This window comes from Anser cygnoides, chromosome 3 (assembly GCF_040182565.1).
Source record: "Anser cygnoides isolate HZ-2024a breed goose chromosome 3, Taihu_goose_T2T_genome, whole genome shotgun sequence".
NCBI lineage: Eukaryota > Metazoa > Chordata > Aves > Anseriformes > Anatidae > Anser > Anser cygnoides.
Window position 1 is genome coordinate 96,811,219 of NC_089875.1, and position 22,802 is coordinate 96,834,020.

The following is a 22,802-nucleotide window of genomic DNA, read 5'->3' on the forward strand; positions in this document are numbered from 1 at the left end:
TTGCATTAATTCCTAGGCAACGACAACAAATACTGAGCAAGAATAAAACTTATCTTCAATGTAATTTATTCCAGGTTTATGGAGAGTTGCATATCCAATCTCACCAAACAGTCTGCCCATAGACAGAGGGGGTGAAGGTTCATGTTCTTGGTGAGCAAATGGTGGATTTGTATGCTCAGTCGAAGCGTCTAGATTTGGGAAATACACCATTTGCTGACACCGACATACTACAAGCCAAGATTCAGCTAGCTCCTTAAAGGCAGATAGACTGTTCAACTTTGCTGACTTTTGAAGGAGTGTGGCTTTTTTGGTATGTCTTTTAATGTTCTGCAGAACGTGATTAAAAGATGGAGTCATGCACTGTCTATAAAATGACACATGGTGCTTACAATAACTGAAAATCAAAGCAAATATAACGTCACATGTGAGCAAATCTCTGATTCCGAGTATGTAGAACAGTGCGAGTGACATATTTCCAAGACTGTGCAAAACCTACAAAAATGAGTAAATGACCAGATTTGATGAGGCAAAGTAGCTAATCTACTTAGTAGTTTAAGTAAGAACCTTGTAAGTAGAACCTTGAGCTTGTACCTTCCAGGTGAGATCTCTGAACACCAAGTTAAAAAACTTTATGGCTATAAACAGGGAGTTATATGTCAACGGAGCAGAACCAACAGGTGGGAAAGCACTTATCCTTCCAGAGTATCTTCTGCTTTCTTACTAGATTTGTGCAGGATTTTTTTTCCTCTGTGTTCAGCTTGCAGAATTTCTGTTGATATAGGTCCCAAAAGAAGCTTCTTGGAGGAAGGAAAGAAACAGGAAGGGAAAAAAATATATCCATTTGAAGAGCACAGGTCAAGGCTAGGTTGATGAAATCTCTTTACCTGCAAACTCTACAGATTTAATTTTATTTTTAAGAACTAATGGGAAAAGTTGGTTTTCTAATCCGTTTTAATGGGTTTCATTTTTTGTTTTTATGTTTTCTCAGTGAGTGATTTCTGTTCTATTTCAGAGAAGGGAAAACAGCTTAAGCCTTTGAAGCAAGATGAAACTTAAATAGCATCTGGCTTGTTAAAATGACAATTGTCTCTATTAAACCATTGGAGAATACTAGTACTTTCTTTCAATAGTTCATCTGCACATTTCTAAGATAGTAAAAGCACTATATTTATAAACATAATTTTATAAACTTATATATTTCCATTTATAAGCATAAAATCCTCTTGTCTTCTGATGGAATCACAATGCTGGAAAAGTGCATGTGTAATGACACACCACCTATTTGTTTTTCACTAGTATAACTAAGGAAACTTCAGACTTAGTCTAATGGTCAAGTGTTTCCCTCCTATTGCTGATTTTGCTGGTCTCTACTTATACATGGAGTATATGGAGGTAAATGCCTCAATGTGTTGCGGTAGGAGAAGATCACAGCCTCTCTAGTGCTCATATTAGAAACAAGAAACCTTTCCCACTTGCTTCTTTATAACTCCAGACAGAAGAGCTCCCAAAAATATTGTATTATTAGTTTCTGCAATAACGTTACAGCTTTTGCTTTGGGGCTCAGACTTCATGGGTTTGTCCTACATGTGTACATGAGATTTTAGATGCAAAATTTTCAGATTTAGGTGCAAATTTTTGTGCAATTGCTGTGCTCCACGCTCCCTGCTAGTGTCATACCACAGCAGAGCTGCTCAGTTTGACCCTGGCCATCCACCCTTCTTTGATCTGAAAGGGGAAATGTGGGTATCCGATGGAGTCCTACAACCTGCTACAGGTTTTGCTATGCCTTTAGGCAAGGCGTGGTCATGGTTTATGGTTTCTGTGTTGCAGACTTTATAGTTTCAGACATTTTTCTGTCTCTGTGGCAGCATGGCTGCTGAAGCGTGCATATTGAATTCACTCAGAGTTTGCTGAAATGACAGTCTTTGAGACTGAAGTTTTCTATTTGTTCTAAGGAAAAGTGTAAAGCACAGCCAATGGCAAGGCAAACTTTCCTACTCGGCCCTGCCAATGTACTCCTACCCTGATCTTTTCTCATGACGAAAGTAATGTGCTCCAACAGGCCAAATCCTTGTTCATGATCTGGTGGCAGCTAGCCACTAATTTAACTAAACCCGAAGGATTCTTCCCACATTAGGGAATCCTCAAGTGGCATTAAGATACTAGAGCAGCTTTCTGGAATGAGGCGAGAGGTGAAGCAGCGTTATGGGGATGGCCTATTACATAGTAATAGTAGTCATGATTTGATCTGGTCAAAAACTTTGCTGGGTTTCAAGGAACGTATAGGTGGTTTATTCCACCTTTCCTTGCTTAAATGACCCAGGAGATCTGGAGCTTCTTAGATGTTCTGACCATAACCTCTTTGCTGAGATTCTTGACTACAGTAGCATTTCTTTTGTAGACAACGGGCCGTTTGGGTCCCAACTGAGGTCACTAAACTTAAAGAGACTCCATAAAGGTAAAGACAATCAGCTGTATTCTGCCTGAATGTGTTCACTGTTGCATTTCAGGCTATTTACGACATAATGCCTTACTTTTTTATCATGTGTTGTAATTTTAAATAGATTTTTTTTAAAAAAAATTAGAGCCAAAATTTGCAGCTGTTTTTCATTTTAAGTGTGATTTTCGTTTGTTTGTTTGTTTTTCTCTTCACAGAATAAAAGAGAATTTTAAAATTAAAAATGTCACAAAACGTGATGAGAAATTTGAGACACTAGCTAATGGTGGAAAACTGAACCCTGAGCTGTCACTGACTTTTGAAGAGTCAGGTTTTCACCTGATGTTATAGGAATTCTGGGGAAAAAAACCTTTTTTTCCTGAGTAATATTTTGAATTTCTGTAGTAAATGACTATTATGTGGACCAAATCATTTGCACTGGTCTGGAGGCTTTCACTATCTGTTCTTAAGAATGAGTTCTATTTTTCTCTAGGTACTCACAACTAATTTTTGGTTTGTTTGCTGAGTAAATGGGTAAGAACAGTCTGCTGGCTATTACCATAGCTAGATCCTGCTTGCAGGAAGGTGAGCAAGAAGATTGACATATCAATGCCAAGACAAAGTGGTGTGAATTTCTGCTGCCGTACAGAATAATAAAGCCACACGGCAGGAGAAAATTTGTCTTTTATGCAGATTTCTGGGCTGCACCATTAGTAGTCCCCTATTCTGAGTTGGCACATAGATATTGCACGCACTGACTTTTGAGGACTTTTTATATTATTCACAGCAAAGTTTGGAGCTGAAAGAATCTATATGGGAAAATGATTATGTATTTCAGGAGGAGACAATACAAATGTGAAATTATGGCACTGTAATATTGTAATACTTTTTATTCTAAACAGTTTTACAGTTTTCTATTAAATTTATTGAATGATACACAATATATTTACAAATAACCATGTCAAAGCCTGTCGCATTCAGAATTATACCATTCAGTTTTAAAGTTCCGATAAAACTGCTTATTAGAGAAAAAAATGGGCATTTAAGACTCCAGAGAGTACTATTTATGAGCTTGCGGTACGTTGTTAATTTGTTCAGTGCTAGCGCAGGGAGTCAGGCTCTTTTAAATCGTAAGACTGTTTTCATGTTAGCTCCAGAGGGAGAAGGTATGTTTTCTCCTTGTGTGGTCATTCACACAGTTCTACTAGAACACAAACGGTAAGAGCCCAGCAAAAGATTATCCCTTAAAGGAAGGCAAAAAGACAAATTTAAAGAAAGCTCTTTCAATTTCCCTAATTTAAAAAAAAAAAAAAATTCCTTCATTGTTGCTGAGCTCTTTGACCTGATTATGTAGATATTTCTCACATGTAAGCAAATGTTGTACGCTTGTCTGAGTGCATTTTGTCTTATTTTTCTGAGTGTTGAACAAGCACTGTTTCAAGAGCTACGCAAGATGTTTTTTCAGTGTAAAAGGCTTGTAGTGCGTGTAAAGTGGTTAGTCAAGATAAAACAGTAAATTCCTGCCATGTCGTTGTGATTAAGCAGCATGAGAATACAGTGACAGGATCATCATAATTTTAAATTCACTTATTATACAAAAGACTGTTCTTTCCATCTCTCCTACCTCTTTAAGCATATATTCATGCTGTCTGTAAGGTAACAATTCAACTCTAAGGTCTGTGCGAGCCAAGTCTGTCTTTAGTTGATTTGGACAGTCAAAATGTAAAGTAAAACATTTTTTTCTTGCGTATTGTTGTTTTGATTACTATTTATGGCAGAAAAGGAATAGGTTTCTCTAACAAGAGATTTAAGTTTAAAAGGCTAAATTGTGAAAACAGTTTTTAATAATGCATGCTGCTTTGTAGAAGCATGTAAAATGAAACTGATGAGAGTTAAATATCTTGTTTTTAGTATATTCATTGCAGTAAATTATTTGTAATACAGATGTGGTTCTGGAACCAATTGTGTCAGGAGATATGTGAAAACAGAACAAATAAACGATCCATGCTAAACATTTAGTAACACAATTATACTAACTCCCCTGAGCAGCCCTTCTGAATTACTGGAAAATTTCATGGGAACAAATCTGAGAATATACCAGGGAATCGAGGGTTAAAATGTAATAATTACATTATTGAATTGGTATATAATTTCTACTTTGATATATAGACTTATTTTCTAAACATCTGTACTAATATGAAACTGTCATATATTCATGTTTTGTTATATGATATAACTGCTGTCATATGTTATTAATAACAGACTTTTTTAGCAATGCTATTCCTTTGAATTTAGTTGAAATTGGAACGTGATTTTGACATTTTTTGTCTTTTGCACTGGATGGTTTATAAAAGTTAATATTCCTGAGACATTCTGGTGCTGAAAGATGAATCCTTTATACACAGTCTCAATTACATATTTTGTGTATTTATATCAGGAAGCTAGATTTTTTCAGATTTTCCAGAACTGCAGCTTTCATATGATGAGAGTCATTTCAGAAAGGCCTGTAAGGGGAAATACCTATATTATACTTAACAATTATATGGTGGCTACAGCACATGCTGTGCTGCGTTGTGATGAGGCTGTGTCGAAGGATTATTCATTTGGGCTGGAGGAAGTTATTGTCAGCAAGGAAGTTAAGGGCAAAATATAATAATATTTGGATGTCGTAACTCTCTATTTTCTTTAACTTAGGGATGCAGACTTGTTCCTGTTAGACACAAGAAGGGCTCAAGCTTCTGATGTGGGTTGGTTTGTGTTTGACATTACTGTGACCAGCAATCACTGGGTGATTAATCCACAGAACAATCTGGGCTTGCAGCTCTGCGCTGAAACTGAGGACGGTAAGAGAGTTACTATAGATCATAGCTCCATATATGCTCTTGTCATCCTGTTGCTGTGAACCTTTTCTGGATGGGTGTTTTTTAACTCTACTGGGTGGCAATCCATGGAGGGTTTATAAATGAAGAACACAGGCTTGTCCTGCTGCAGCTACGGTCTGGAAACTGTTTATTGTTCTTAATTCTGTGGAATATAACAATTATAAGGCTAACTGAATCAAGCTAGATTAAATGAAGTTTGGGATAAAAGTTCTTACATGAAAAATCAAGTTCCATTTTAATGTTCTTCCACTGATGATTACCTACATGCAGTCAGGAAATTCTAGCAGATTTGTGGAATTTTTGGTTTATAAAGTTTCTAAATATCTTTGTGGGCTGAAGCGTGGAGAAAGGTATAAAACAACCTCCGAATATTTCAGAAATGACCTCCTAGACCCTGATACTAATGCTGTAGAAAGGTTAAGAATAGGGTAATTTGGAAACTGTTTTTCTATCCTTCAAAAAAAAAAAAAAGTTAACTTCAAAACTTTTTTACCTTGAAATGGGTCAAAACTTTGAAATCTTGAAAATTTTTATTAGCCGAAAATTAGAAAGAATTCTAACAAATCTGAAGTAATAACTGTGGGTTTTTTATAGGACAAATTTACTCGACTACTACATTATTCACAGTTATACTGTTTATTAAAAAGTGAAAATGCATCTCAGTTCAAAACACTGTTTTTAGAAGAAGTATTCTTTCTCAGACTTCTTTAGAAACTAATAAAAAGAGAATTATATACCTTTTTTTTCTGTGATGGTTCACTTAATCTGTACTACTTTACAAGCAAACTTTCAGATTTAGCTCTTTCTTGTCAAAAAGCTTTCTGTGTCAGAGGTCAGGGGATCTATGATGCCAGTTAATCTAAACCTTAGCTGACATAATGTTAATGAGTAGCAGAAGAAACCCTGGTGTAAGGATTAATATATATATTTTTTCTTCTTTCTTTGTTCTGGCTACATTTTCTCATTGTTTTTGATCTGCATTCTCCCTCAGGCTCAGCTGGGCTGTGAACAAAGACCCTCATACTTTTCTGGCAAGTGCTCTGGCTGCTGGAGAGTTATGCAAAAGGCTGTCATGGGCCCCGAAGTCCTCCTTTATGCACAGTGAAAAGTCTTGAACTAGGGTGCACAATTTCACCTAACATTGCCCACAAAGTCCAGATATAGTCAGCAGAAAAGGAAGGCACTGATACTAAGTAGACCACATTGCTGCTGCATTCGACTCTTCAAATGGCCTGCACCTGAGCATGAGCTGTGCAGGGAGGCAGCATGGAGCATGGTTTTATTAAGGCCAGTTTTAAGACCTTAACATTTTGGAGAGGTGACACCTTCGTCAGTCATCCAAATGAGGTGGACTGGCTCCCAGCCAGTTTTGCTGCTCCAGAATAAACTCCATCCTTAACTTTTTTCTTCTTCTTCTTTTTATTTTATTTTATTTTATTTTATTTTATTTTATTTTATTTTATTTTATTTTATTTTATTTTATTTTATTTTATTTTATTTTATTTTATTTTATTTTATTTTATTTTATTTTATTTATTTTATTTTATTTTTATTTTTATTTTTATTTTTATTTTTATTTTTATTTTTTATTTTATTTTTTTTTCCCAGGAGATTCAAATAAAGAAATTCTTGAAAATGAAATACCCATGAAAGACACTCATTAAGAAATCCTGTAACTAGCAATTTGTTGGTTCTAGCCTCAACCTTATATTCATTCAGTAAACAGCAGGAAAGTTTGTATGGCTAAAAGGAAACATTTAGATTAATACACTGAAGAAATTGTAAAAGAACAGCTTATATAAATATTTCCCCTGTCTTACTCCCAAGATCAGAAAGGTGATAGATAATTTTCTATTTTAAATTCCAAAGCCACAGGCAGCTTTACCTTCTGCACCTCGCTTATTTGAATTTCTCAACACAGCTGCTCAAGTGAGGAGGGAATTCCTCTCTTTCCTCACTTTCTGTTCCCTTTTCAGTTTATTCATGCAAGAAGAGTGCCCTTCCAGAGACTAGAATTCTCAAAACTGTTGGGAAGACCTGTGCTATACCGCTTCATTTTAGCATAAGGAAAATCATCCTTTCATGCTCTTACAATTTTGCTCTTAAGGCTTTGATTATTTTTATTGGGTTGCTGTTACTTCTGGAAGCTATTAGAAACACCAGCAGTTGAATGACATGTTTGTGTACAGATGAAACATGAATTTTTGTACATGACTCAGTTTGTAGTGGACTCTGCAACCCAGAGAACCCCACCCACCTTTCCTCCAACCACTTCCCTACCAAAACCCAGGGACTGATTCAAAGCAATGGAAAAACCTGCCATTGGCTCAAGGAAACTTCAGTTCATGCAGGTCTGAAGCACCTTTCCACATGCCTTCAGCTGCCCATTGAGTTTATGGGAAGTACAGGAGTTCTGCCCCCATAACTGGAGAGATATTTGTGATAAGACCCTATCCTCTCTATTGCAATGGGCCGTTAAACTAAATCTGATTCCATTAAGTCAGAAGATTCATATTTGGGGTAGACAGATGCTGCACTGGGGCCCTGGATAATAGAGTCTGTAAATACGTACTCATTTTTTTTCAGATGTATTCATAACAGCACCTTTAAAATGGGACACTGGTAATTGCTGAGACTTCAAGGTGCTACTGTGTTGTTATCATTATCATTAATAGTAATCTTTCTTATGGTTATCTTTCAGTGACTTTTTAAGCAATTACTTGTGGAGATAAAATTCTCTAGTGATCCCTGAAGAAGATAAATATAAAATAATAATGTCTACATGAGGAATACAAAAAATTGTAGCTATTTAATATAACAGTATGATAAAAACAACTCTGGAACAATGTCTGGTTACTGTAATTCATATTTTCCCCCCCTTTGAAAATGCTGAAAAAGTACAAAAAGCCACATGACATTGGAATGTGTTTTCTTTTCTCTTTAAGACAGTATTTGGTATCATACACATCATTTTAGCATGAAATGTAGACTTTTTCTCTTAATGGGACGTTTTATTTTGAGCAGTAAGAATAAAGGTTTGCATGACACATATGGAAGCTGTCAACATATAATGCACTGTTTCCCTGGGGCTGTGGAAATTAAGGATCTTTTTTTTTTTTTTTTTTTTTTGATTCTCTTTTTTAAAGTCTCCTTAGCATTCTGCAGCATCTCCTTTTGGCCAATTCCCTCCTTTTGACACCAAAACTCTCCATGGTGTTTAAAACAAGAGGTGATCATTTTCACACTGATGGAAGTGCGGGTGTTAGATGAATTGCAGCGTAAAATCAATGCAGATGCAGAAACGATTTGAAATGCTCCATGTGACGCTTTTCCTGTATATATACCATATGTGTCCAAAGACTTAAAACATGTTCCAGTGAATCAGCACCTTTGTATTAACACTTAACAATTTTATAATTAGAAGTTAGCAACAATTTGCACATCACTTCTAATGGAGAAGTACAAATCTGCAAGAGCCTTCCTTTTGCTGTTTATGTCAGTGCTGAGGAGAACCTAATGTTGTCTACAGAAGATGGGAGAGGGAGAAAGTGTGTAACTATGATTACTGGTGATCCATAGGAAAAAAAAAACAAACAAACAAAACAAAACAAAAAAACAGATCCCAAATACACACCTCTCAATATAACATCCTGGGTAGCCTTCGTAGCCCATATTTCTGTGTGTTTTCCTGGACCGCTGTGGCTTGCAGTTATTTTCCATCAGCCTGTGCATCACAGGGGAAGAAACTGGTACTTACTTTGAAAAACCCAAGCTGATTAAGGTGATTTCTGTCACCATGTAGTCCTAAGGCAGGTTTTCTTAGACTTGCTGTTTGAGGTAGGCAGACAACAACAGTCTTCAGCTCTCTGACTCTGACCCTTACTTCAGGTATTATTTTTTTCCTCAGAGCAAAGGGAAACTTGAACAAAAATATCCTGATCTAAGTGAAGGCTGGGGAAGGCCAAGTCTTTCTCCAGCACGTACTTGGGTACACTATTATGTGTGTCCCCTGGAAGGGGAGTTAGCTCCTACTCCTACATGCTGCAAGAAAGACTGGGGAGCTCCTTCGTCAGTGTCATGGGGGAGACACTAGGAGACCCTGTATCTCTGTGTTGTTTTTTTTTTTTTTTGTTTTGTTTTGTTTTTAACCTTCTCTTCATCTCAGCTTGGGACTTTCAAGGTCCTTTCCTTTTCTCCTATGAAGCCTTTAGAGGCAGCATGGCCACCTTCTCTTCTGGGGTATGCACTGCAGGAGGTGCCCAAATTGCTTTTAACCCGTAACAAACCGTGGCAGCACCCTGGCTCTTACAGGCAATTGGCTGCACACTTTCACATTGGTCTTGACCTCTCCTTTACAACACTCAGTGTTACCAATCTCACCTCGAGGTTGCCCCCAGTCAACCTTGGCATCTACCCTATGTGACCACAGTATCTGGCAGGTAGTCCAGAGGATGCTGCTGGGTTGTCACATTTAAGTCCTTTGGTGGAGCTGGTATTTACAAGGCAAAACCATCAGGAGTGATTTCACCTTCATTAGTGTCCTTACAGTGGGGGAATTTAAGATATATATATATATTGATATATATATGGACTTTGGCAAGCAATAGCTCTGCCTAAATTCTGAGCCATCTGGAAGCCATATAGCCATGTTAGCACAGCACTGAACCCAAGCTAATATATCCTGCCCCTCAGCAGGTTTTATTAGCTTGGGCTCAAGCACTGCCTAAGTACAGCTACATGAGAGTTCTGGTTCAGAGCTGACTTTGGCCAAAATTATATGAGTAAATTAAACATGCTCGGGAATACCGTGGGGCACTGAGCTTTGCTGGCGTGAAACGAGCCAGAGGGATGACTCTCTCAGAGTCCAGAAAAAGGGTGGCCACATGGCAGCTGCCACAGGAGAGCCTGGGGACAGCTGGCACTGGTCATGAGCATGGCAGCAGCACCTTGGGTGGCCCCAAGAAGTGTGGATTGTCCAGCTCCAGCACCTGGGAGTGCTCCAGGGCACCCCTTACTTTTTGAAAATAGGTGTAACCTGTTTCCAGCTGGGTCAGAAATACCACCAGCATTTTCTTGCATCTGCTTGTAGCCAACAATGTGAACACACCCCGTGTTAGTATGGGCACACTTACTTGAGATAGGCTCCTGCCCTTCCTCCAGCCACCAGTGCATACTGGAGCATACTGGTCCTAGCTGTGTGGCTGTGCAACTCCCCCTCTGCCCTGCTTCCCAGGCAGATGAAGGATACATCTGCATTTAAGCACCAGTAGTTTAGGAATAATAATTAGCGTTTTTGCTTAGTTTCATTCAGAATGTTTTTATCCATTGTATTCTTTAGTGGATGACCAATTAATCTAATCCCTACTTGTTTTATGGTCTTCCTGAACACATTCTTAACCGTTCAGAAAAGCCCTAGGACTCCCACAGACAATTCACAGTTTAAGTACATTAAATGTAAAGGATAAATCAAGTACTTAGCAAGAGTTTTCATGTATGATTACATCTGATTTTTTTGTGTAAGCATACACAGTACTGCTGCCTTATACAACATGCCATGGTTCCTAACGTGTTCACAAATTATCCCAAGTGCTTTCTTCAAGAGCTTTATGAATACCAAAATCAACACAAAAAGATATGCAAAATTCATTCAAGTGAACAGAATAAAAACAACAAAATGTAAGATTTTAATAACAAGGCTGGAAGTTTAGTTTTGACTAAAGCTGTGAAGCCTCGGAAATGCACAGCAGACCATCCAAGACCACCCATTTTTCAGAATTCCTTAAAGCCTCCAGGGAGCAGACAAGTCAATAAAATACATGAAGCTTGTTTCAAAAGCTGTATTTTATGTCCATGTAGATAAATGTGTCTACCAAAGGAAAAGTTTGTGTAACAGTTTATGGAGGTAATCCAGTAGAGAGAGTATAAAATACTTTAGAGTTGGAGGGTTGTGGATGCCTTATATATAGACCATCATATCTGTGTTGTTAGCTTTTCACTTTTCATTTTAAAAATAAATCTTCATTTAAGCTTTGATAGCCAAGCTCTCCCTCAATTCTTTTGTTTCTGTGAAGTCCCATTGCTCACAAGAACACTGTTCAGGCATGAGAAATCAAGCAAGTTTCTATCTAATTTTGAAAATACCTAGTGAGCTTTCAGACTCAGAACCTCAGGAGTGTGTTTGCTCAAGTTAGACATTATTGGACCCTGTATACTCAGGGTCTTTCTCCAAAAGGACTTCCCCAGTCTTCACTGGGATCACTCCCTACAAGAAGGAAACCATAGATGTGGCATTGGAATGTTTTGGTATTTTTTTTCAAGAGACCAGAAATGAATTCCCAACATCACTGAAGTTCATAATTCTATCTACAAATATGTAAAATTATTACCAAAATAACTACTGTGACCTAGAGGTAGCGGTTAATCTGTGAAATGTGTTTTGTGGCTTGTTGAACACTTTTGAAAGTAAATAAGTGCTTGTTTTTCATAACAAAATGAGTGGTTTGCTGCAGTTCGATGACTCAGGACAAAATAATGGATCTTGGAATCACTTGTTGTCCTGTGTTGCCAGTGTAAATCTGGCCAAGACGCATAATGGCTGAAAGCTCTTGCAAAATTAGTGTCTGCTCAATGCCTTACATAAAATATATACTGCATGAGGAGAGAGAGCCAGGTCACAAATCTTACCACTGTCACTGGCATCCATGCTGGCGATCTCAGAAAAAGTCAGGATTCAGAATGCCATGAAATATGAAGTGATCTCTCCAGGTCAGGACTGTGAGACAGATTATTACTGAAAGCTTGAAACGCTCTTGCATTTCCATTTGGAGTAGCTGGGGGAGAAAATGAATTTTTAAGATGGAACTCAATCAGTTTATGAAAGGAGTTGTATGCTGTAACTGCATGTGACAGCAGAAAATAATGCACAGGAGTGATACAGCAAATAGCTCCAGAGTGTTGATTCTGACTGCTGTTCTTATTCTGTGGGTTAAAAAATAAATAAAAAAAAATTATCGAGATTGTTGAGGTAGTACCTTTTAAGCTGAATGTCACAGCTTTTTTGAAAAACAGATATTCAACAGATGAAAACATCTGTTTTTGAAACAGATATTCCTTTATTATAAGAGGCCAGAATGTTAAAAGGGAAATAATATTAATTCAATTCAGTCACTCAGACCAGCACTTCCATACAACCTTTTATGCAAACTGCTAAGGGCACTTTACTATCAAATAGAATAAAAGCCAAAAATAAGTTTAAATGCCAAGTCAAACAAACATATCTTGCCAAGGACTCAGAATCATATAAATAAGAAGTAAGGAGTTGAGCAGATTTGGGACATAATGCTTTAAACAAGTTTTAAGTCCCCAAATATACCTGTCAATATGGAAAAGAGACAATAAATTATCATAGCAGGATTGAGAAGCACGTGCCAGAATGTGAGGAATACAAGGGCTCTAGATTGTCCCTGCACAGAGTAAGTCCATCTGTTGCACTTATTTCTTTTTGCTAGGTGTAGCTCAAATGCAGTGGCTAGGTTCAGTGAAGTGGGCATCACCGACTGCTGGTTTCTTGCACTGCGTGCATCTATACAGTCTGAAAAAAAAAAAACCTTTGAAATCTTCAGGATTAAAGATATGAAAGTATAAAACCAAGCCAATTATTCAGAATGCTTGACCATATTTGATTCTTCTTCAGACACGCTCAAGAGAGGTGGAGATACACCTTGCTGTTTCGGTTTTTCCAATTGGTGAAGCCAGGGAAGATGTGGGATCAACCTGATCCATTCAGCTGACTTTGGGAAATGCTGCTCTAGTATCACAGTAGGGAACAACTGTGCTGGAGAGACCTGAATTTCCAGTTGTCACTGAGGCCAAGAGAAAGGTTTTCTAAATGGTTACTAGCAATGATAAACTACAACCACTTACTAAAAATGAAGCCTGTGAATGCTTCTTGCTACCAGTTCAAGTTAGGGTAAGATTTTTCTTACTGTGTTCTGAAATCCATACTATGGAAAAAGGTGTGACCGCAAGACTATGGCAAGACTATGACAAAGAGATTGATCCTCTGCTATAGCAAAATGTTTGATGCTTTTCAGCAGCAGGATTTTTATTTAATAAAGAACAATAGAAGTTCTGTAAATGCAAACTTTCTTTTACACAGAAGCAACCTAAAATGGAGACAACATATGTAGTTTGAATTTCCAAACCAAACAGTTCAGAGATCTTCCTCAGAAGAAATTTAGTGTCTCAAGGGCAGTGTATATTTTGATTGCTTCATCTTCTGAAGGTTAGAGTTAAGCTAAGGAATATGATAAACCAAGAGAGAAAAGTTTAATGATGAACCCACTGAAGCCAATAATCGTTTTTGTCTTGACTTCACTAGGAGCAGATTCAGTGCATATACTATTCATGAACTGAAAAAAATGGGTCCTAAAAACTCAGGCTGGCTGCTTAGAAGATCAAACAAATAAAGGAATAAAGTCACATAAACTGTTTCTGTGTGTAAAAAGGCTGTGGGTTACAGGCTTAATTTTTTATGGTATATCTCTATACCCTGAATAAGTAAGTAAGCCCTAACTTGTGGAATCTTAATAGTCATCTTATTGCTGAAGTCTAAAGGAAACCCAGAGGAAACTTAATAATATTAAAAGTTATTTTAAAGGGAGTTCACATTGGTTTGAAGGATATTTTGCTTCGCACACAATATCCACCATTGTAAATTCAGAGAACCTAGATTTCAATTCAGAAAACCTACACACATCTTTACAGCACTCAGTATATAAATCTAATAGTATTCTTAAAATACTATTCAGCAGTAAGGTATTAATCTTTTACAGATAAAATTAAAATTCTGAAAGTCCTTGGAACGAAAAATAAAGAAAAATAATAAAAAATATTCCCTCTAGAAATGAGGGGAAACTTGGAACTTTGTGGTAAGAGGTTGGTTTGTCCATGTTCAATGAATAGAGAATAGTCTGTACAGTTTTTCATATCTGACTTGCAACAGAATATTTGAACATATAGAAATTAATGTTACTGAATTATTTAATAGTTACATACATAAATACATGAAAAGAAGAATTAAAGAAATGCAAGACTAAAAAGACATTTAAAATGAAATCAGAAGCTTCAACAAATATATTTTTCCCTTGCAGTCAAAAAAGTAATTATCAAAATTGTTCAGAATATGTTGCCAATTACTCTGCTCCATAACTGCTAACTTTCTCAGTTCTTCTCCTGCCTTTGCTGGGCTCTCTGTCACTGGAAACATCTTAAACCAATTTAAAGTGCTACACCTGAATAAACATGTTGTAAAAGTGTTTATGTATTGAAGTGGGTCAGTTCAAGGTATGGTATTTGGCTGGAACTTCTAATTTCTCTTTTTACTGCAAAAGGGCTGCCAGAAGGAGGAAGTCTGAGCTGAATTAATACATTTGTTACAGTGGAAGTAGAATGGAAACTACTTTAACCACAAATCAAACTGCCTCTTTCATTTACGCCAGTGATAGAGTTTTTCTAAGAAATATAGACTCTGGCATACAGCCACTGTACGTTTGTGTTTGAAAAGGAAACCTATATGCTTATTTCTATAAGGTTGATTCCTAGGCTTATTTGTAAGTTCTCTTTCAGGGTGATTAAGCTAATGGTATTGCAGGTTAGCGAGGCAGATGCTCCTTTGTTGTCCACACAACAAACATTTCCAGCCAGTTTAGAGGAGTCCCCCGGTGCCCTGATGCTGCAGCGCGGGTGGTGCTCGTGCCTGCACCTCCCCATTTAAAGGACCTCTGTGTCCCCCACCCAGCACAGCTGCACAGCTTCACATGACACTGTCTCGTTTTCTGACGGTTGAAGGGCTCTGCATAATACACGTATGCACAAAAGTGTTTATGCTGCCAAAATAAATTCTGTTAAGAGCAAGGGTTTATTTGCTGAAATGTCACTGATGCAGTTTCAGTGAGTTGTTTTGCTTTCTTTTCTTTTACTGAGGTTTAGATCCTATAATATAGTGAGGCTACCACATGGTCCTGGCTGAACAAATATTTTCGAGAAATATGCACATCCCTTGGGTGCAGAACCAGAATCAATAAAGTCCATATTTCAAACCCTGTTCTCTTGAGCAACTGAACACCTTCCTACCTTTACTAGTGAATGGACATCAGTTTGAGTAACACTGTACAATATTTGTTTTTAAAGCAGAGGTATATTTATTATCCATGCTTCTCTTTGCCACATATTTGCTTTGGGGATATAAGTTTTCACATCTGACACCCAAGCGATGCAAAAACTAGATGACTGCATTACATTATCCTTTTGATAGCCTATAGACTTTAATGGGACTCATTTATTTTTTCACTTCTATAGATGCATATGTGAGACTGAATTAAAATATCCATGTATTGAATAATATACACAGTGTATGGAGACTGTACTTTCATGCAATGACAAATTACCTGTAAAGCTGTTGAAACTTTTGTAAACTGTTGAATTTTTTGTCCTTTAAGTTCTCTTAAACAAAAGGAGGTTAGGATTTCTATTCGTGTAACTTCAGGGTTATGGGCAAAATCCTTGCCTTGCTTCAGCCACTGGTGGAAATCCCAGTGTGGCTTCAGTAGGGGCAGAACTTCACCTCATATATATAACTTATGATTTCCATTGCCTTATAGGTCGAAGTATCAGTGTTAAATCTGCTGGCCTGGTTGGAAGACAAGGGCCTCAGTCAAAACAGCCATTCATGGTTGCATTCTTCAAGGCGAGCGAAGTGCTTTTCCGTTCTGTCCGAGCAGCCAACAATAAAAGAAAAAATCAGAACCGCAACAAATCTAGTAGTCATCAGGAGTCTTCTAGGATGCCAAGTGTTGGGGGTAAGACGAAGCTATGAATTACCAGTCTCTGTTTACAGGAGTTATGGGCACCTGCTCAAATGCAGTGGTGTCTCAGCAGTTTAACAAGACATTGCTCATTGGCTGAGCTGTCAGAAACTGTGTTCCTGCCATGTTTCTGCCTGCCCCTATAGCTTTGCTTAAGCCTCTTTTGTTATGCTGACCCTGAGCATGATCTACCTTCAGTGAGTTGGTTCACTTACATGTATGACTCAATTTTATTTGTATTTGAGGTGTAGGTAGAAAAAAATGCACTGCTATTTCTCTAGTTTCAATTGCAGATCTGGAACATAGTTATTTCTGAGGTAGGTGACTTAGAGAGATGCACGTGTTCCTTCTGAAGATCCTACGTTTTGTAAAGCTCCTAACATTTATTAAGGCACCAGGGATCTCTGTTTACAACTGTTTTATTTGTTTGTTTGTTTTTGAATATCGAAAGGTTTTCTGATATTCTGTGTAACTATAATACAAACAGCTCATCTGCACAACTAACTTTTAACTCCCGTCAGTCGATATTGTAGGAGAGCAATTATAAATAAATAACAAAAAAGTCACCAGCTAGGCAATTTTAACTTCTTATTATTAAAAAAATAATACATGCCCTATATCAAAAAGGTATTATTATCCATTATTTATAAAGTGATATTGACTAAGCATTCTGTCCTTATTAACTATTTAAACTTCTTCAGAAGTCTTGTAACTCAGATGTGGTTTAAGCATGCACATCAGTTACGTTTGCTAGCTTATGCTAGCTCTATATTCATTCACTTCAGAAAAGGAAATGAATTTGCCTTTTGGATGATTCTAGTATGATCAGCTTTGGTTCTGCAGAAACCGTTCCTTCGATTTTCCTGCTACCATACAATGTACTTCTGCTATTTTCATAAAGACTTTGGACTGAATTTTACAACATGAGGTTTTCTTGTGTTGTTTTTGGTTTTGTTTTCTTTAAATACAGTCAAATATGCTCTTTGTAACTGCATTAAATCTAAAATACTCTCTGTTACCTCCAGGGTAAGTAATATTCTCTCTGAACAACAACAGCAAAAAAAGTTAAAGTCTTCTAATATTTTCTGGAAAATGTCTACTAATTTTGAGAATTATATGTATATATATTGAAACAGTAATCTAAGTGCACATTACTTTTAAGATACCTAAATATAAGTATCATACTTCAAATTGAATCCCGTCTTTCTAGTCCATGAGGAAATGAAAACTGCACAGGTTTGTTAAGCCTGCTTGATTATAACAGGAAAGATGAACACAACCTCCCTGCTGGTTTAACCTGGGAAAAAAATCAGCCTTAACACATGCCAGCAAGTTGCATCAGCATGAGAATTGCCTCATGAAGAGTTGTATGTATGTCTCAAAACACTGGTCAGCCTCATTTATGCATCCAGTCTTGCTCCAGAACTGCTGTAAAACAAGAAAAATCAGAATATCTCTAGTGAAATGTGTATTATGAAACAAATTTTCTCCTAACCTCTTTTGGGCCCCAGCCTGCATAGCCATAGATATGCATCACTATATATGTTGATCCATGCCATATTTCTGTCAAAAAGATTGTAGTTTCAGAAAACCTTAGTGTTAGAACAAAATTAGATTAAGAAGCAATTGCATGTGCAGTTGCATCAAGGCATGGGCAGCAACCTGTGACTGGAGATGGGGGTAGCAAGATGTGGGCAGGCTGGAATAGGTGGTAAAGCTACAGGTAGATGAGTCTCACATAGCAGCCTCACATAGCAATGTCCTCCATAGCAAAACTGCTTGTAGGACTAGCTCCTGCACAACAGCAAATTTGCTTTCATGCTGTTGCCTTGCAGTTTTCACCAGCAGTAAACACACATAAACAAACTCCTTTTGTTTGTATGCCCTTAAAGATCAGTTATAGGAATTTTCATGCTGTAAGTGATCTAAAATGCTTTCTGTTTTGATAATTATTGAAAAAAATCTCACTAAAATCTGTGGATGAGCACACTGATGACTGCAAAGGTAATGTGCACATTCTATCCAGATGCTGCAGTGTGAAAAAATGATTTGAAGGAGAGAACACATTCTTATTTCCCAGATGTTCACATCTTTGCAGAACACAGGCACAGCCTGCTATCAGGGAAAAGCTATGCCCTTTTTCTTCTGTATAGCAGCCCCAGGAACTGGACAAGTGCACTGGATGGGTTTCACTGCAGCAAGCTTCTTGGAGGAGGCTGGCTGCTAGTTCTACACAGCTTCCAGAGGTTTCTAGTTCTTCTCTTCATATTTCATCAAAAGAAAAACCCAAAGAACTCTGCCCATCCTCCTCCTCACAGTGGTCTGTGAGGCCACATTCAATTCTCATTTATTCCCTGATGCAAGGCCCTGTGGAAGCAAAAGACACAGGGATGGGCAAAAGTCACTGTGTGATGTAGATGCTTGTTTCTAAGCTTGTTCTACAACCTATATCCAGAGCATCCAAGTCAGACTTTGACAGTGACAAATGTTCATCTAAGTAGCCAGAGCCAGGTAGGTATGTCGTTACTTATAAGTCACAGCGTTCAGTTATATTTTTCTCTGCAGGTCAATCCCAAATTTACTCCAATCCTTACTTCCTTTTCTTTTTGATTTTCTCTTGTTTTTTCTCTTTCTATTTTTCTATTTTTTTTCCCACTTCTTTTTTTTTTTTTTTCTTCTTCCTTCCTGTTGCCTTTTGTCTTTTGCTTTTTGTCTCATTTCTTTTCTATGTTTTTGGACCCCAGCGATTAGTGTTACTATATTCTCAGCACATCAAAAAGGATAGCCCTGCTGGGCAACTCAGTTCTCCCCTTCCACTGGAAAACACATTTTTGAATTATTCATGAGGATATAGACAAACACAAAATGGAGAAAATAAAATCTATATGCACCAGTTATTATTATAACAGCTGGGTAAATATTAACAGATTTGATGCCAGCATCCCTATGTTCCTAAAATCTTCAAAAGAACATGAACTCAATGTAGTGCAAAGACACAGAAAAGAAACTTAGCATTCAGACCTCACCTGCCTGCACAGAGGATAGAAGTGTTTATTACTTATCCAGTTCTATCGTGGTCAAACTGAACATAAAATGAAAAAATAAAACAAATCAAAACAAGACAATTTGTTCCCAAAGTACCTCATATAACTCTGCCTTGAAACAAAGTCTGACTTTATTTTTTCTTTTTGAGCTTTACCTAAAAAGAATATATTGATATATGTATAATTAGGCACTAGAGGATATCCACATTTGAATACTTACTACACGGTAAACTACATACATTTTGGCCATAATGTGATGAGATAAAAAAAAACAAACAGTGCTTAACTGTGCATTTCCTGTATTTTGTTGGTTGATGTCACACTAATTAATGAAGAACACATGATAGTATACGTAGTCACGTCTCAATGTCTTTATTTTCCCTGCCAAAATAAATAAATAATAATAATAATTCTTTTATAAATTTCTTATATTTTCTTGCCCTCCTTCCACAACTCCTTCTGCTATGTAGGGGTTTGAACCCTAACTGCCATCCCTGACAATGTTGGGAACAACAGTCACTTACCCATAATATCCTATAGTTTTGATTCTTGACAAAATAAGCATATGGGCCTTGAAGCTGCATTATATGAAATTGGATGCTTGGCACCAAATCTTGTCATAAATGTCACATTTGATTCTTACATGCAATGTTACAATAGACACGTTTGTCTTGTATGAAAGATAGAATTCAAGGAAGGAATACACATTGCCTGAGTTTAGCTTTCTTCATAGGTGTGTGGATTACATGGCTAAAGATTCATGTCTTCACATAAAATGCAGACCACCATATCAGGTAACGTGGTGTGACTGCACATCCACTCCTGGTTAACCTATATTCAAGTAATTCAGAATATCAAGGCAATCAACACATCTCAGCAGTGATGCACGTTTATTATTCAGCCTTTCTCCTTTAACTGTAGACACTTCTGCTGTATTCTAGTACTAAAACTTCTGTACATATTCTTAAATATGGAAATGTCATGACTGAGAGAACTTACAAAAGCACAATCTTCAGCTTACATTAGTTTGACTGCTTGGGTGCTATCTAAAAGCAGATTGTGACTTCCCTGACTGTCTCGTATGCATATCTTTCCCACATTTTTCAGTCATAGTTTTTTTTTTGTTTTTTGTTTTTTTTTTCAAAATGACTTGCATTGTATATACTGAATTTAAAATTCTTATTTATGGCTGAAACATAAAAGCTCAATATTTACCTCCTACAAGTGCTGATATTAGTGAAAATCAGTATACAGATCCTTGTAAAGAAATAGTGAGACAGTTCAATTTTTTCAAATTTAAAGTTCCTTTGCACTCCCCTTCCACTGCCTTACTTCTAATGTATGTGCAGAACATGCTAGATTACAGGCAATTCAGCACAAGGGATGACTAAGAGTTCTTGGTTATATTGAAAGCATATAGATTTTTGGAAACTCATTGTGTCTTAGAGTATCCTGCCTTGCTTTCAGTGGCTACTCCAGAAAGATGCAGGAGTTCTGTATAGGATGTGGGCATATATTTTGGCCCTACCTGCCAAGAGACGGTATCTCACATGGCAGCAGGTAACTAGCTACCTGTGGAGAACTGAGCTGAATCTTTAATGGCTGTCATTGAGAAATAGCTCATTAAGGTCTAAGAGAATGCTAGGAAAATGCTAGGGCTAGGAAAGAAAGTAGTATTCACCTTTAAAAAGGAATGGGGTTTAGGATATTATAGGTTAGAAAGCCTAACTTAACACTCATGATGATATTGCAAGTTATTTAGAACTGCAAATGGATATATCTCAACTTGTGCACAGTTTTTGACACCATCTCAGGAGACATTTTGGGGCCCAGGTGCCTTCAACAGAAAATATATACATAGCTTGATAAAAAAAAAATATATATATATATATTCAAATAGCATGTTACCAATAAAACTAAAATTTGGACGGGTATTTTTAATGATATCTCATTGAGTCTCTTCTGGATCTGATTTGGTCCAACATTTTATTGGTAATTTGGATGATGGATGATTCTCCCCAGGTCTGGTATTCTCTGTGAACTTGCTGAGAGCACACTCTGTCCCATTGTCCAGGTTGCTAACAAAGACATTAAACAGTACTGGCACCGGTACTGGTCCCTGAGGGACATCCGTAGCAGCCAGCTGCCAGCTGGACTTCGTACCACTGATCACAACCCTCTGAGCCCAGCAGTCCAGCCAAGTTTCCACTTGTTATATTCTTTACCTATCCAAACCATATCTGATCAATTTGGCTATAAGAATACTATGGGAGACCATATCAAAAACCTTCCAAAAAGCAATGTGAACACCCAGTTCTGACTAGCCCACAAAGCTAGCCAGCTCATCACAGGAAACTGTCAGGTTGTTTAGGCACAGTTAGGCCTTTGTAAATCCAAGTTGACTGTTCCCAAACACCTTTTTGTTCTTCATATGCCTCGATGTGGCTTCCAGGAGGGTTTGATACACAGCCTTCCCAGAAACTGAGGTTAGGCTGATTGCCCTTCTTGAAGATGGGTGTGGCATTTCCCATTTCTGAATCATGAGAAATATTCTCCAGTCACTACTCCAGAACACTCAAAATGTCAGACAGTGACTCTGCAATGATGCTGGTGATTTATATAAATACAAAGCAATCCTAAAATGGCTAGGCAGCATTACATCAAAAAAGGATCTGAAGTTGATCATTCAGCAGTGTGATTTTGCTTTAAAATTCCCATTCTGTGGTCTACAGCTAGAAAATCATCCAAAAGTCATAGCAAATAATTGTTTTACTTTACATGAGACTGTGTTCAGTTTTGGCTATCAGATCTTCAGAAAGTCACAGAGAAAGTGAGAAGAATTCAGGAAAACGATACAGTTGACAAGAAGCAATTGGTAAATTCACAGAAAAGATCATTTAGGACAGTTATTTGGAAGAGTTTTCTACAAAGATAGAGAAGCACTACAACAGGTTATCTCAGATGCTATACATTTCACTGCCTTGGAGGTTTTGGACTATACATTAGGCAAACAACTGTCAGCAATACTCTGTATATACCAATTCCATGTTACAGCAGAAAGATGAACTAAATTATCACTGAGACTTTTTGCAGCCTACAAATTCTATGATTTCACAGTACCTAATTGTGAGCTTTAATTAATGAGACTATAATATTTCTAAACATATATGCAAGCTTTTCATTCAATCAAGCTGTAAGAAACCTTGTAGGATCAAAGTACAAATTCTAGAAGAACCTCCTTCTCTCTTCTACAGTTTCTATGGCAAGTCATGAAGTTCTTCCAGTCAACAGAAAGCTCTTCCATGTTATAACAGGGTGCAATGAAAATTGTGCGGTGTTTTTCTTTTTCATTTTATATGAAAAAGGACACTCTTTCAATTTTCCTGGAACTTTTAAACAGAGACCATCCCATTTCAGCTTCAAGTGTTAAGAAACTTTATCTAAAAAAAATCTGTTCTTGAAAATGAAGATTTTGTTTGTTTTTCAGTGTCTTTTTTTTTTTTCATGAATTTCAGCCAACTTTTTTTTCTTTTCTGTCAGAATAGTTATTTTGGTCAAAAAACCCCACACTTTA

At 37.2% G+C, this 22,802-nt stretch overlaps 1 protein-coding gene across 3 annotated transcripts in view; it reads left to right on the top strand.

Annotated features, from left to right (window-relative positions):
• The window catches only part of BMP5 (bone morphogenetic protein 5), a 55,807-nt gene that overhangs the window by 24,249 nt on the left and 8,756 nt on the right, over positions 1-22,802 (top strand). For all 3 annotated transcript variants that reach the window (XM_048078086.2, XM_013172252.3, XM_013172262.3), the window contains 2 exons: positions 5,132-5,280; positions 15,981-16,178. In XM_048078086.2, the coding sequence (XP_047934043.1) occupies positions 5,132-5,280; positions 15,981-16,178 (347 nt within the window). The remainder of the gene's footprint in view (positions 1-5,131; positions 5,281-15,980; positions 16,179-22,802) is intronic.